This window comes from Hevea brasiliensis, chromosome 4, assembly GCF_030052815.1.
Source record: "Hevea brasiliensis isolate MT/VB/25A 57/8 chromosome 4, ASM3005281v1, whole genome shotgun sequence".
NCBI classification, from domain to species: Eukaryota; Viridiplantae; Streptophyta; class Magnoliopsida; order Malpighiales; family Euphorbiaceae; genus Hevea; species Hevea brasiliensis.
The window spans coordinates 17,312,210-17,329,366 of NC_079496.1; the positions used below are offsets into that span (position 1 = coordinate 17,312,210).

Below are 17,157 nucleotides of genomic sequence, written 5' to 3' on the forward strand. Positions count from 1 at the left end.
GGCAAAGTCATTCATTATCAAGAATTTTGAAGTTCTTCTGGTTTAATAACTATTTCTCCCATGGAATTCCCTGATATAAAATCCTCAACCAGCCAAAAATCAAAGAAAAACAAAATAAATGGTGAAGAAATTTTCAACCAATCGAAATATAGAATGATAATCAATAAAGTTATTGACCTGAATTCATTAGATCATGAATTAAACAAAGAAAATGCAAGAATTTAAGTGAGAATAATCTCTCAATTCTGAAATAAATTGAGTTACTTCTTGTAGAATTTACTTTTGTAATTTGGTATCCTCATATTCGTATCATAAATTGTGTCCTTTGGTTGATTTAACTATTTCATTAAAGCACATTGAGTGTCTCCATAGAAAATTTAGAATTTTTTATGATGAAAATAGAGATTTTCTATATCATATAGAATTGGAGCTGTATTGCATGTCTAATATCACAGATTAGAAAAGAAGGGAAAAATAATTAATAGTCTTAAGGAAAGAAAAATCCTCTTTAAACAAGATTGGCAAGGCAAGATAGGCGAGAAAAGCAGGAGAGAGGCAGCAAATGAGTAAACTTCTGCAATTCACATTTCTCATCACCAAATATACATGAATAGGATCAATTTAGTAGGAAGTTCAGAAATTGATGATATTAGCTAAACATCAAGCTAAATATCCAAATGAAAGCAAACATGCCATAAGCAGATCCCATCTCCACTTTACTTAGAACTCAAGCATTTTCAAGATTTCCTAAGCAAGATTTTGCAGCACAAACCCAGGATCTTACCTATGCTTTGCCTCCAATTTTTCTTTAGTTTCAGATTCACTCTGCAATCTGCACCAGAGATCCCAAATGGGAAACCCAGCTTTACACCAATTCCAGCTGAAATTTATTCAATAAACGCCCCAGAGCATGTTCAAGTTCAGCAAGGCCTTTCCATGACACAACAATTATGTGTTATAGCTAATCATACTTCTCTCTCCATGAGTAAACAAGAAAGAAAACCCAGGAAAGAGCCAATGCAATATCACCCACAACCTGCCTTGGCAAATCATGAGCTAGATCTTCAAGCTTCCACTCAAAGTAAATTCTCCAAAAAGCCACTGAAACATGAATCAGAACACAACCCTTTGCAAAAAAGCTTTGGAATTCTCTATCCTTGACAAATGCCACCATAAATAACAAGAAACCAATGGCAAATAAGAGCAACCCAGAAAAGGAATCAGAGGTTTGGATCAAGAGTTGGTCACGGGGTGTTGATCCTTTCAGCTTAGAAGCTACCTCAATGCCATGGCCAAACACAGAGGCCTCATTCGTGTAAAACATCATCAGAATTCCACAGGTTAGAGCTATCAAAGAGTGAAGCATACATATCAGAAAGAACCCAAATGAGCCCATTTGATCAGGAAAAAGATTAAGCTTTTTTATCTCCTTCCCTTACCAACACAAATCAAGTACAAAAAGCTGAAAAACAAAGCCTTTTAACCTTAGCTATCAATGCATCATCCGATGTGAAAAGAGAAATAGGAAAAAGAGAAATAGGAACCCAATTGATATAAACCATTAACCGACTTATTTTTAATGTTTTATCAGAAAGAGAAGAAGATGAAATCACTGCTCAAAATCCTGATCCCAGGATTCTTACAATAAACCAAAATGAAAACTCATTGATCAGGACACCAAAAAAGACCTTCCCAACTAACTGTAACATAACTTTAATCAGAAATCAGAATTCATCAAACACGTTAGACCCACATACACAATTTAATTTTCAATTTATAGCCTACTACAAGAGCCCACTGTTCCGGCAACAAGAACCTTTAAATTAAGCTCTAATCTCAAATTTAGCCAAATCCAGTTGCACAGAGAGATCCAAGAAAAAAACCTTTGTATCCAAAACCCCACAACCAAAACTAAGGAGCTGAAGAGGCAATGACAATGAAACAAATGAATCGACGCTGAAGGTGTGGGGTTTCAGTAGGGAGATTAGTGTTCAATTTTGGATATAAGCATTTACGGGTTGCCGTTGCTGACAATGTGCTTGGTTAAATGGATATAAATATACAATTGGTTAAATTACAAGATGACCCTTGAAGTTTAATAAAATCACATATTTATTCTTTTTAGTTAAAATATAACAACTTAATCCTTCTAATTTAATTTTGTGAATAATAAATTCTTTCTGTTCAAAATTCTACAAATTTAACTATTAATTTGAATAAAATGTACATGACAATAAAAATATTTGAGAGTAATAATTTTTTTAAAAAAAAAATACACTAAAATTTATAGATAAAATTTTAATTTAAAAAATTTTAGACAAACAATTTTTTTTTAAAAAAGATACATTGAAAATATGGGTAAATTTTTAATTTTCAAAACTGCATTTGTTGTAACATTTTAAGATAATTGATAGTTGTTTTGTACCATTTGATAAAATTTATAAATAAGTTGTTAATAACTAAATTTAATCTTAATTAATGATAGTCGATTTATATTTATTTTTTATTTAAATTATATTACCCATTTAAAATTTATTAATTTTAAAATTTTATGTCTTTCAATTATTCTTTTATATCAATAAAATATTTATAATCATAAGAAATAATAAATAAATATAAAAATATTATAAATAAATCTTTCTTATATGATAAAATATACATTAAAAATATTTATATTTTTATTTTTATATATGTTGTATAATAAAGTAATAATTATATATTTATTTTAAAAATAAAATAAATAATATGATATATACCTTTATTAATCATTCTACATATAAACAGTAATTTTTTAATATAATTTTACCTAGGGGAGAACAGTTTTCGGTTTAAACTGAAAAATCAAACCGAATCGATTCAATTCGGTTCAATCAGTTTGATTTTAAAATTCAATCGATTCGGTTTGATTTATAGTTTTGATAATTTCGATTTATCGGTTCGGTTCGGTTATTTTCATAAAAAATAAAAAAAATCGAACTGAATCGAAATTATTAATATATATAGAAAATCAAAGAAAATTGAATCAAATTGAATCAAACCGAATCGAACCAAACCAAAATCAAAGAAAACCGAACAAAACCTTAAGATTTTTTAGTTTTGATTTCTATTTTGTTTTTTATGTTTTATTATTTAGATTTAATGTTAAAAATATGAAATTTTATAAATTTTGGTTTGATCGATTTAAAATCGAACCGATATTTATCAGTTTGATTTTCTCTTATTAATCGATTTGGTTCGATTTTTAAAATTTTTGATTTTTAATTTTCAATTTTATCGATTCGATTCGAAACCGAATTGAGCGTTTACACACCCCTAATTTCACCTATCAGTTTGATATATCAAATGAAAATAGCTAGACAAGATGCGAAAGGCCTTCGTTTTACCGATCAGTTCAATATATCAACTTAATCGGCTATTAACTATAATAGTTAAAGGAAAGAGACCTTAAAAAATTAATAAAAATTTAGCATAAAGATAGAAATACTAAATACCTTTTCTCTTAATCCATGTGGTGACTAATTAATAAATTATTAAAAGAAAAATAAAATAAACCACAATTCTAAAAAATAGAGAAGTGAGGGGTGAGAGTGATTCCCACCCATCAATTCCATCTTTTTAACTCTGGAGACGTTATTTTTATATTTAATAATAAAATAATTTCCTTTTAAATAAATTATTTTTACAAAAAATTAATTAAATTATTATACAATCATACTTTATTTTTATTTTTTAAATAATTTTTAAATTAAAAAAATTAAATTCTTCCATTCTAAACATAAAATAATTTACAATACATAAAATAATTTACAATTTTTTATGATTTGCAAATTTTTTATGATTTTTGGAATTATTTATGATTTACAATTTCTAATGAAATTTATGATAAAAAGCTCATTTTTATTTCTAAATTTTTTGTCAATATTCAATTTTACTATTTTTAAATTTTTTATTTGATTTATTTAAAATTTTCGATTTAAACTCACTCGTCTCAAATAAAAAATATTTAATTATTTTTAAACTTTTTAATATTAAAATTTATCAAATTTTAAGATAATTAATTTATATTTTAATTAATTAATATTAAAAAATTAAAGAAAAAATCTCACGCATTGAAACAGCCATAAATAAATTTGAGTTTAAATCAAAAAGTTTAAATAAATTAGACCTAAAATTTAAAAATGGATGAAATTGGTAATTAATAAAAAGTTTAAAAGTAAAAATTGAATTAATATAAAATGATATATCGATTTTAAAGGGTCAATTTTTTTTAATATAAAAATATTATATATTTATTTAATTAATTATTAATAAATAATCCAAACTACATCATCACCCATCCACAAAATGCCAGACTTTTCCATGTTTTTCTGTTTGATTTGGTAGCCAATTCAACTCTTGTGGGTCACAGGCTTATGGGTGTGCTGTCTGCATTATGATTTAGCTTCTCTGTCTCTCTCCCCTCTATTTTTTAAAGAATTTTTTCTTTTTCAATTTTTTTTTATGCTCAGAAAATCACCGAAAGTGAAGATTTCTTTGAATATGTTCAACGTTCCTATTACAAAAATTAGAAAATTTAATTTAAAATTAAAGAGCGTAAGGGCAAAGATCTCACACTGTTTAAATACTTGACGTTAATCTGACTTATATACTAACTCAATATTTTTAACTCACAAGTAGTTAGGTCCAAAGATTTAAGTGGTATTTAAATTCAAGTTTTTCCTAGTAACGATTTCACATCGCTTGAATACTTGACACCAACCTAACTTATATACTAAATGATACCACTTAAAATTGTGAGTAACTAAATAATAATCATTTAAAATTACTATTTGATGTTTTTATTTATAATAAAACAAGTGAAAAAAAAGGTGAAAAATTTTTCTTTTTACAATAAAATAATATCATGTAAAAAGAAATAATAAATAATTACATTTTGAATCTTGAATTTGAGAAGGGCATGGACTAATGGGTGATTCTCCTTCTCCATGTATGAACTTGCCTTTAGACTTTAGTGGCAGGTGATCTCATCTCATGAAGCTTGGGAATGGCTACTCTTTTTTTTTTTTTTTTAATTTGTCTACGTCAACCATCAAATTGTAAAATTTGCATTAGTTGATCAAAGTCTATCAAAGCTTATCTGAAATTGTGTCATGGATGATTTAATTATTCTATTATATATGATTTAATGACAATATGGGCTTTGAATTTTGATATAATGCAAAATTCACACCACTCAATTGATTACTTTGAAGTTGCCATTACAACCTAAACAAATATACACTAATTGAGGTTACGTTTATTTCATTAAAAATAATTTATATATAAAAAATATTTTTTTATAAAAAAATATGTTTTTTACTATTTAATTATAATATTAAATCAATAATATATATATATATATATATATATATATATATATATATATATATATATATATATATATATTCACATTTTAATAAGTTTATCAAAATTTTAAAAATAAAAAATAATTCTCTTTAAAAAAAACTGTTTTTTTAAAAAATAACTTATTTTTTCTTTAAAAAAAACATTTTCTATTCTGAGTGTTCTAAACACTAAAAAATTAAAAAATATTTTTTGTGAAACAATCAGAGCCTAACATTCAATTAATACACCATATTAATAGAGTATATTACAATTTTAATGATAAATAATATGAAAAATTAAGCTAATTGGATGCAACTTATATTTAATGAACGGCAAATTGTAATTTTCCATACTGATGGAACGCATTAATGGATGCACATTGCATCTGTTAGAGAAACCATTTTATTATTTATTACCCCTCCAATTTAACTAATCTTATAAAAAGTGTTGTAAACCCTAATTTAGACAAGTGATCCATTTTTAATTAAATCAGAAACACATATAATCCATCCTTAATTAAATCATAAAGATGAGCTAAAGCTATCACGTGATTTTAATTCTATAGAATACCTCAACCTGTATCGCTTTCAATGTTTTGTGCTGTATGCCAACCAAAATCAGACAACAATGCTATTATTATATCAATCATAAAGAGAAATGAGAAATCATTGTTCAAAAAAGGGAAAAATAACATAAAGCATCCAGCCCAGCTGTTTGATTTTGCTACTACAATTCTTTCATTTCTTGATAGCTTGTGTGCAATAAAAATTCCAGCCACAAACATTTCTCCTTTTTGCATTAGTCCTTTTATGACAATTGATTTAAGAAAGATTATCATATTCAATTTCAACCTATTTGAGACCAACAGTAATTGCATTAATAGTGAAGAAATTCACAACAATAAGATCCAAGGCAAAAGATGTGCATCAAGAAATGGAAATCAAGATGCCAATGGAATCATTGCAGCTTGTATGAGAATTATTTGGTTGGATGTATTTACAACAATAAACGAATCAACAGATATGAACAATTTGGAAACAAAATTTTGAGCCACTCTTGACCCTTTGACCATTCTTAACACTTGTAGCCAAATCCTACTTCCTCGAGTTGCAAATTTAGAAACAAGGAAATAAGGCTAAATTGTTCTTGCCTCTGAAACGACTTGCTTGTCCCTAGTACCAGCAACAGACTTGCGGTGATGCCTTGGAATAGATCTCCTATACTTCCCATGCCTAGAAGAATTCTTCACTGGAGTCCTTGCAGTTGAACTATAACGGTTCAAGGGCGGTCGAAGACGAATAACAGAGGCAACAACAGAGGCAACAGGGTGAGGCCTGTGCTCTAACAAGTCTCTGTGATAAGCCTGTATGTCAAAAATCAAGTGCTGAGCAACAAATAATTATCAAAATGCCTTACAGTCATCTTTTTATCAAAACTTGGATATGCATGATCAGGTAAAAGAACCATTTTGGCATTTCCTGTACTATCTGCATTCCACAGGTGAATTTTAGCTTCAAATGCTAAAGATTTGGAGACAAAAATGAAGTAAATTTTATAAAATGCCTAGATAATACCCTTGTGTTCAGAAAAGATTAAAAAAACATAGGTCCCCTACAAATTTTGACTGAAATTGAAAACAAACAGACAGTTTGTCAAATACACCCACTAGAGGAGCCATTTAGATTATACATTTCAAAACTAAATGGTCCACCCAACTCCTAGAGCAAATCTTTTGAGACAGAAAAAAGTGGCGATGGTCAAGATGCTAAGTTGTTAACATAAACACCAACAAACTTAATATGATATTACAAACTATGTGATTTCAAAACATCAAATTTTTTAACAAATCTTCTGAAAATTAGGTTTCATTCTTATAATTGATTCAACATACCAAAAAATAAACAACTTATCCGGAACAAACATATCCATTAAAATAGTAATTGGTGAGTCGGTGACACATAAGCAGATACCTGAATCACAAAATTACGCCTTTCACAGTCCAAAAACATATTGATGCTCCATTCTACTTTTTCCATAATTTTATCCCTTACTGTGGAAAAGCTTAACTGATCTCTGGAAGTAAACCGATCAACTTCATTGAACCATAGGCAGGCAAACAGATTTGTAATGGGAACATGTTCTCTTATAATAACACAACCTTCTGGAACATCTGCAAAAACTCAGTAATTGAGAGACAAATTCAGAGATACAAATCATGGAAAACAGGAAAAAAAAAATGCTTCAACATAATCATGCACATACCACTTGTAATTGGAAACTTAGCATCAGAGTATGGTGTTAAGCCCTCCATTTTATAAAATTTAATCTGTTAATCAATGGAGGTATTGTCATACTTTCCAGCAGCTTTGTTAGCTTCAGCCTCTTCAAACACATCAAAGCGCCTGTAATGTCTTGAGATTGCAAAATTAGCATTTTGGCTCCACAAGAACCTGAAATCCAAAACAAAGAAGAAGTTTTACCAGTGTCTTTGGGTTACCAAACTAAAGTTCAAATCAGATCCATGTAATTCCCTATTTTTAGGGCCTAGACATATAACTTTATAACTATGACTTGTAACTTTTTATGACTATCTATGAGAGAGATGTTTATACCACAAACTACTTCGAAATGAAAATATATAAAGAAGTCAAAAACTTACAATGCCAGCACAAGCATTGATATGAAAAAACACAATCCCATGCAACAAAAGCATTATTTTCCTTATAATTTATATAATCCCCAAGGGAATGCCCTAATGATTAGAATTTAGAATTCCACACTGGGGATTCCAAGCTCTAATCTGATCAACGTTGGGCTTGTTCTATGAAATGAGGGTGGACTAACCCCTATCATGTAGAAAAGGGGAAAATATGAATAAATAATGATAAACTAATCAACTTAGTCAATAAAAATATTCTGCATTTGTAATCATCTTATATACATTTTTGTGAGAAATTAGGAGTGTAAGCAAACTAGTGAGCTCAGTGAACAGTTACTGCACAAGCTTGATAAGAGCCTGTTTTGTGATTGTTTATAATATTTGTGAATTTGATCTTTGTAAGCTTATTTATTTAGTATTTTGATATTAGACAAAAGTTGATTATTAACCACTTTCAGGCTTTTAAAATTCATAATTTTAATGATAAATATGGTGAAATTTTAGTTTCAAGTTAAGGTATTCTATATTATCTTACAATGGTAGCCCATATGTATAAATTTGAATTTTTAATTAAAAGATACTACCAATAAAATATAGAGTCAAAAAGAAAAAGAAGATGTGGGACTTTGTCCCTTATCGGTTTGTTGCAACTACTTGCAAGGAAGATAGGGCGATATCCTCCTTATATGAAAAAGAAGGCACCCCTCTCTTGCACTATACTGTTGGCTTAAGAGCCATCATTTGGGGCTCCCCAGTGGCCCTTAGTATTCTTTTCAAGCAAAATTTTGTCTTTTATGAACTACTTTCAGTGTTCTTTTTACTTTATAATAAGTCTAAATATTTTGAGTCAGTGGGCTCATAAAGCAGAGTGCAAGCTCAGCAAGCTAAGCAGAGCCCCAGTTCAAAGAAAAGATGTGAAGAGAATTGGTGCAATGCGTGGGCAAAACGACTAGTTCAAAACAAAGATGCATCAAGTTGAGAAGTGAAGCACAGTGATGTAGAACAAAGGGAAGAAAAATAAAGAACTAGAAGAAATCAAGGACGAATCCTTAAAAAAGAGAACTACTTCTCAATAATTTTATTTAATCTCGATAATAATCATAATGCAAAGCTATTGAATAAAAGAAAATTAGCTCTATTTATAAAACTTACAACCCTAATCAAATTAGGAATAGAAATCCTCATTCAACTCTAATTAGAAATACTAAATAAGATAAATTAGAAAATAATAAACCTAATAATAATAAAATTTCTAAACAATAAAAACTCTTCAAATTTCCTAATTTTATAACAATTCAAATTCCTAAATAAAATTCTAAACTTCCCATTCTGCATTATTCTCTCTTGGTTGGCGAAAACTCAACCTCGGGTTTTAAAGTATTGAAGGATCAAAAACCAAGTAAAGAAAATACATAGTACGATCTTCTTGGACAGTAGCGATGAGAATGACTTGAAGAAGTTTGTGCTTACTTTTGTATTCTTAGAAACATCTGGACAGATAAAATCAATTAGAATAGCAGTTGAAATGCCCTTTAACTCAATAGGATCTTCAATTTTCATTGATGTCTCCATAGAATCTTTTTCATTCCCCAATATATCTTCCTCAAGCTTTGGTTGTGCAGTTTTATCAATTTCTTGCTCTGGAAAAGGCTTTTCAACATGTGAATGCTCAAGACTTGAATCATTAGATTCTTCAATTTCATACTCTTCAACCTTTGTTTCTCTAGGTTATTCTTTTTGTTCCTCGTTATCATCTTCAAGCTGCTCTTTGAATTTGTCTTCTTGTTCATCTTCAATGTCAAGCTTCTTTCCTTGATTTACAGTTTGAATTTCTTCTTTAAGTTCTTGCATAGCTACCGCTAACTTATTAAGCTCTATTTTTTATAATTCATCAACCTATACTTTTACTTTTGATAACTCATCAAGCTGTACTTTTAATTTTTTTCACAATTGAAATCACAAGTTCTCTCCTGCATTTTTCAAGTTCTCTTTCCTTAACTTGTAAAAATTGTTGTAAATCTTCATATTCCTTTTCCTTATCTAGTAAAATCTGTTTAACTTCTCGACATTTACCATATAAGAAAGAACATCTTTCACAATCATGTCTATAACTATAATTATCTATCCAATGACATAGAGATAGGAATTGACCCTTATGAAATCTAATATCATAATTAATTTTCTCGAGAACATTTTTTTAGTAATTGATATCCTCTTTTAGCCTCTCAATATAAGTTTCTATGGCATTTGAAGTAAGAAAACATACCTTACTTGAAGAAAAAAAAAAATTCAGCTTTTAAGAGTTTTTTTTGTTGAAAACAAGGTTGAGCTTGTTGGGTGTGGAAGCTGATCCGAATACCCAATCCGTCAAGTTAAAGCTCCAAGTGCATCGGATTGAAGTTCTGACGACGCGAAGAAACAAATCGATTGACGACAAGTTGCTGGGTTCTTTTGGGTTTCGACTTTTTTTTTTTTTTTTTTTTTACTGTAGGCAGCAAGGAAAATTTTCGGGGGATAAAAACACCAGTAAAAATCTAAGGAATGGGAAGACTTGACTAACACCTAATTTTATATATAATTAGTCGAAGCCAGCACATGTCCATATACCTATACATAGTACAAGTATGAAAGCAGTATCAAACTCAAACTACCTATAAACAAGATGACTGTATTATCCCAAGTCAAAGGATTATATGCACTATTACGATCTAAATGACTTTGTATTGACAAAAGTAAACTTTATGTACAAGTCATCTTGTATCATTGGTTCAGTCTACTTATTTTATAAGTGCCTATCATGTTTATCATATGGCATGAGACTCATCATTCCATCCCATTAGTATCTCATAGTAATTCATGGAAACAAACATAAGTGATAATCTTTCTAAATAAGTCATGCTCAATGAAGTATCCTAGATTATGAACCGAATTTATAATACTTGTACCAGAATATTCTGTCACTTGTATTTTTAACAACTTAAGAATAGAACATCTAATAAGATATTAAAGGACCCTTTCAATTTAAATTCAAACCATTTGAACATAAATGAAAAGAATAATTGCCATTAAATGAGAATAGTTATTTACATAATGCAATATAATGATATGCTCTAGAGCAAACTACTAACAATCTCTCACTTGCACTAGAGCCATTCATTATAAAATCTAAGACCCATCTTCTCAAGATGTCTGTCTAGGTGATTTTGTGTCATGACTTTGGTGAAAGGATCAGCCGGATTATCAACTGAAGCAATTTTCTGCATAGCGACATCGCCTCTCCCAACTATTTCTCTGATAACATGGTATCGTCTTTCTATATGTTTGGATTTCTAGTGAGATCAGGGTTCCTTTGCTTATATGACCGCACCATTGTTATCATAATGTAATGGAATTGATGATATAATTAATGGAAGCACTCCAAGTTCTGTTACGAACTTCTTAATCCAAACAGCTTCTTTTGCAGCATCCGATGTAGCAATATACTCGGCTTCTGTAGTGGAGTCGGCAGTTATAGTCTATTTGAAACTCTTCCAACTAACTACTCCTCCATTATATATGAACACAAAACCAGAGATAGACTTTCTATCATCTACGTCTGATTGAAAATTAGAATCTGTAAAACCATCTATTTGAAGATCACTTCCTCCATATATCAAGAATAAATCCTTAGTTCAAAAGATTTAGCTAAATTTATAAAAGAAAAAGAAACAGTTGATGTACTTCTTGGAAACGAAAGACTTTCAAGTAAAAAATTTGGAATTAGTTATGATGGTTTTATGAAATATGGAAAATACAAAAATTATTTTATTAAAGCTTCATCTTCTTCACAACCAAGCATTATATGTTTTTATTATAATCGTAAAAGTCATATGATTAATGCTTGTCCTATTAGGAAAGGAACCTCTAAGGCAAAGAAAGTTTGAGGGCCTAAAGGAATCATACCTAATACTACTAACACCCAAAGACCCAAAGTTGCTTAGGTACCTAAAATCAGTTAGCTAATTTCAGGTTTGCCTAAGGAGTATGTGGGAAATAGAATATTAGTACATAGATAGTAGCTGCTCTAGGCATATGACCGGAAATAAAAGCAAATTCTCCTCCCTCACCTTGAAAGAATAAGGATATGTCAAATTTGGTGACAAAAGTAAAGTAAAAATCATTGGACGTGGAACTATTGCTAAGAATCCTTGTATTTAAAAAGTTGCATTAGTATAAGGTTTGAAATATAATCTTTTGAGTATTAATCAACTTTGTGATAATGGTTTTAAAGTTATTTTTACTCCTACACATTGTAAGATTCATGAAAATAATATTATGTTTGCTGGTGCTAGAGTAGACAATATTCACCTACTTGATTTAAAAAGTCTTAAAGAAAATTGTGAAACATGGCTTGTGACTTTTGATGATAGTGCATGGTTATGGTAGAGAACATTAGGACATACTAGTATGAGTACACTTGCTAAACTTTCTAGAAGAGAACTTGTTAGAGATCTTCCAAAGTTAAATTTTGGAAAAAAAATCTAAGAATGTTCTTACTACTACTATACCATTAGAGTTGATGCATCTTGATCTTTTTGGTCCAATCACACCTAATAGTCTCGGAGGCAAAGCATATACATTTGTGATTGTTGATGACTTTTCAAGATTTATATGGACTTTCTTCCTTACTCATAAAGATGAAACTTTTGGTGTATTTGAAACTTTTTGTAAAAGAATTCAAAGTGAAAAAGAATATTGTATTACTTCCTTGAGAAGTGATAATGGAAAGAAATTTAAAAATAATTTGTTTGAAAATTTTTGTTCTCAAAATGATATTTATCATACTTTTTCAACTCCTAGAACTCCACAACAAAATGGAGTTGTAGAGAGGAAAAATCGGCCTTTACAAGAAATGTCAAGAACAATGCTGAACGAAAACATTTTGCCAAAATATTTTTGGACTGAAGCTGCAAATACAACCCTAATCAAATTAGGAATAGAAATCCTCATTCAACTCTAATTAGGAATACTAAATAGGATAAATTAGAAAATAATAAATCTAATAATAATAAAATTTTTAAATAATAAAAACTCTTCAAATTTCTTAATTCTATAATAATTTCCTAAATAAAATTCTAAACTTCCTATTCTGCATCACACAGATCTTGATTATTATTCATGACCATTTAAGCAAAGCAAATTCAAACAGATAATGGGTTGTACCTCTCAATAACTTGATAGGGATCCACAACAAGCTGGAGTTTTCCATCAATCCATATGGAATACCGAACATTGGGCAAGATCCTATGCAACAGAAGCTTTGGAACCTGCCCCATTTACATGACAGCACAAAATCCCCTACTCAATACCATCACAAAAGGTTTTTAGAATCAATTCATAAAAAAGTCTTATGGCATAAAATAAATCTCTCAGAATTTAAATAAGTTGAAACAAAGATCTTTTAGATGATGAATTAAGAGAAATTTAAACAAAAACTATTGCTATGCTAGTATTGATATAAGAATTAGAATTTTGTCTTAGCCCACCCAGATATACAAACAGATAATTTTGCAAATAAACAAATAAAAGCTGGCCGCTTCATTTTAAACAAGATAACAAGAAGCAGAAAACAGGAAGAAGAAAATGAGACTTCTCCTTTTGACACTTTAACAATCTGGAGTATTAGGTCAAGCTAAGAGACTAACATTCAATCATCAATGAGAGAGAGAGAGAGAGAAAGAGAGAGAGAGATAGCAAAATGATAAAGGCAGAGGCTACCCACACTAACACATGTATTTTACAAAGAACACCCCTCTGTCCACAAATGAGTCTTTATGTTTATGACCTGCTACTCTTTAAAAAAAGATGAAAACCACAAATCTAAGAAAAGCTTCCAATTTTAACATGAGTGCCACTTGAACTTGTTTCTAGCGTGATGATTTTTTTTTTTTCTTGATTAGAAAACCAAAACTTCTACATTTTGAATCAAGAGAACTTGGTAATTTTCAAATCTTCTTGACATGGGCTGCATTATGGCTCATGGATTTTATCATTGGTATGCTTAAGAGAGTTGGCAAGTATACACAAGCTCATTACTGTCTTTAAAACGATACCCCTAGCCCCTTGAGGGACACTATTCAAACCATACAGATAAATAATATTCCTAACTGTACAATAGATGGAGATAAAGACTCAAAATAATACATTCTCTACAAGCCCACATTGATTTCTCCTCCCTTTTGAAGTTCCTGACAAGTTGGCCTAGCCATGAAGAATCCTGCACGGGGCACGGTTAGATCTTTTTTTATAACAGGAATTAAGTTGCTAGCAATCAGTATTCTTTTGCACGTCATGCTGCTTGGCTACACTTTAATCCTGATAATTGAAGAACATGAATGATAAAAGTTTCAAGAGGGGTCATACAAACATAAGCCAGAACAATTCGAAGAATTTCTTGAAACTCCCTCAACACATCCTCCAAATTTTTTTACCAAGAGAGAAATCTATATCCAGCATCCGTTAACCTACTTTTGCATGCTCCCATCTTTAAGATAAAACAACTCTGAACACAAAATCTAAAGGCAATCAAAGCTTCTAGAAGTTTCCTATTAATTGCAATATTCTCTACTTCATATGATCTGAAGAATTCCAGCACAATAACCTGTCACTATGAGGACTATGGCTTCCATTTGTAGATCAGACCTCTGCTACAACACTCCTTCCCCCTTGGGCATTCTTTGATTTGCGGAATAGCATGGAATAGGTTAGGAATAAAATGGTTATTCCATGTTGAATAGCTATTCCTAAATTTGGTTCAAATTTAAATGTGGAATACCATTTCATGGAATAGCAAATTTTTTTGTTAAAATTTAAAATGTGAAATATCATTATATACAATAAATACTTTTTTAAATTAGAGTCATATAAATGCAAAATATAAGTGAAGAATAGCTGCTCAATTACCATGAACAGCTATTCCATTCCTACCAAATTCCATTCTATGAACCAAGAAAGTCTTGTATGCAGCCATGATAGTCGATAGCAGCAAAGAAGCCCTATCACATGTGCTCCAAAAAAATAAACCATTCCCACAATAAGGAAAGATCCACTCAAAATCCTGTTAAAATAAATCTTTCAAAACATTGACAAAGAAGACAAATTATCAAAGCTCATGTTCAAAATGCAATCTACAAATTCTGGCACATGATATCAAATTATCTTATTTGTCAATAGACTTAATGAATCTTGTAACCAAAGGATAAAAGAATGCTTAGGCATCTGATGATTTGTGAAAGAGTACCACAGAACTTCAGTTTCATGATCTTTTGTTGTATCCTGGGTGCTTTTGATAGTTATCTTTGACCCCTTTTTAATAAAATCAGCAACTTTAGCTAGTGTTGATAATAAGATTATTTACTTCCATACCTCTACAGACTTTAGCTCCCAAAGATAACATATTTATCATTCACAAACATATGCCAAAGATGAGGCCTGGATAGTTGTCTTAGATCTTGGTCAAAATCAGTAAAAAGTCAAGTTGACTTCCTAAGGCCATTAAAGAATAAAGATCATAATATAGCCATACAGACAAACTATGGGCACACATGCATGCATATGTATAGAAACACCCACTTTTGAGAACCTGTGTGCTGCAATCCCCGCCCCAGCTTTGATGCCTAAAGAAGTTTGAGAAAGATACATCAGAAAGAGGCAAATCAACAAAACCGAAGCAGACTGACCTTTCCATTACATCTTGATTCATTGTAAGGAATGTTATGGACAACAATAATCCTCCATAATCCAACCTTCATACTGCTATGCAGGACACTAGAATTCCTCATATATGCCTCTGTCTCTTCATCAATAAACATATAGAAAGGAACAGTTCTCCTTGATTCTTCACTAATGTTCTTGGGCTGTTGGATTATGTCATAGTTCCCTGGCAAAAGAGCAATGATGAGGAAAGGATGCATAAAAGAAGATAATTTGGTAGATTGGCTTATGCACAATAATACCAAATATAGCTGATGCGACAATGACTTCATGAAACTGCTCCAACTCCATAAGGTCAGCTTCATCAATATCAAACCCAGTCTGTTGACCTGGTTTATTTCCTCTGACAAATCTATAAAAGAATATAAATCAGCAGACAGACACATGTATAGGAAATAACTAGAATTTGTTACAGAACATTGTACATACCGCTAGAATTTTACATCAGATTAAAATTCTTGTTAAAAAAGGAAAATACACGTCACTATGAAAAGAAAGGATTAATTAAAGAGTTAGTGGATTAATCCTTAAATTACTGGAATGATTAAGTAGATTTGGCTTGATGGGGTCAGAGCAAGGCTCATCCAGGAAGGATTCATACCCCTTGACCTTTCGTGATGCACTTAACCAGTAAATGATTAGGAGGTAGTGGGCTTGAACTTTACTTCCTAAGTAAAAAAATTGTCCACTCTTCAAGATTGTGTCCTGTATCATCTCATCAATGGCTCTCTAGTCATCATGTTCCCTGTTACATGCCCCTTTATTTAAAACCAACCTAGGAAATCCCACCCATTCTCTCTCTAGAATAGACTTTCTCCCCCATAAAAACACTCCCTTACACATCATTTACCTAACAACATTCTCTCACTTCATTATCATTTACCTACCAACTTAAATCCCATTCACCACCATCGTTTACTTGCACACCCTATTTTCCCCCTTATATCTCTCACTTATACCTTGTACAGCTGTACCCCCAATCTGTCACATAAAATGTCCATTAACATTACCTGCTCTTCCCCTCATGCCTCTCCCCATTTAATCTTTTGACACAAAGAATCCACATCTACATGCACCATAATTCAATGGACAATAAAGGTAATGAATGATTTATTCGGGATATCTTCATTACTTGCAATTTTACTTGAGCAACAAGAAAAAGAGAATACCTACCCACAGTGCACCGTCATCGACTCTTGTATATCAAAAGAATCATTCCTCTGCTTTAATGAAGGATATCCACCAAAATCAGAACCTCCATGCGGTTCAGTTTTGAGTGGGTTTTCATCAACAACATACGTCAAATGGCGAAGCACTGGAGATATTGATGGAGAACTTGGCATTCTAGGTGAAAGGCGACA

The 17,157-nt window shown here is 30.6% G+C and overlaps 1 protein-coding gene and 1 non-coding gene across 2 annotated transcripts; both read right to left on the reverse strand.

Moving 5' to 3' along the window:
* Nucleotides 1-948: 948 nt before the first annotated feature.
* LOC110641948 (uncharacterized) lies at nt 949-2,026 on the reverse strand. Its single transcript, XM_021793847.2, has one exon. The coding sequence runs from the start codon at nt 1,394-1,396 to the stop codon at nt 962-964; it is 435 nt and encodes a 144-aa protein (XP_021649539.1). The 5' UTR covers nt 1,397-2,026; the 3' UTR covers nt 949-961.
* A 4,494-nt stretch (nt 2,027-6,520) lies between these two features.
* Nucleotides 6,521-17,139, reverse strand: LOC110641967 (probable hexosyltransferase MUCI70). The gene is made up of 7 exons (XR_009148413.1): nt 16,970-17,139; nt 16,039-16,148; nt 15,763-15,962; nt 13,247-13,350; nt 7,648-7,835; nt 7,356-7,555; nt 6,521-6,748 (listed from the first exon to the last, which is right to left on the reverse strand). It is a non-coding gene; the product is annotated as a probable hexosyltransferase MUCI70 (transcript).
* Between the last annotated feature and the right edge of the window lie 18 nt (nt 17,140-17,157).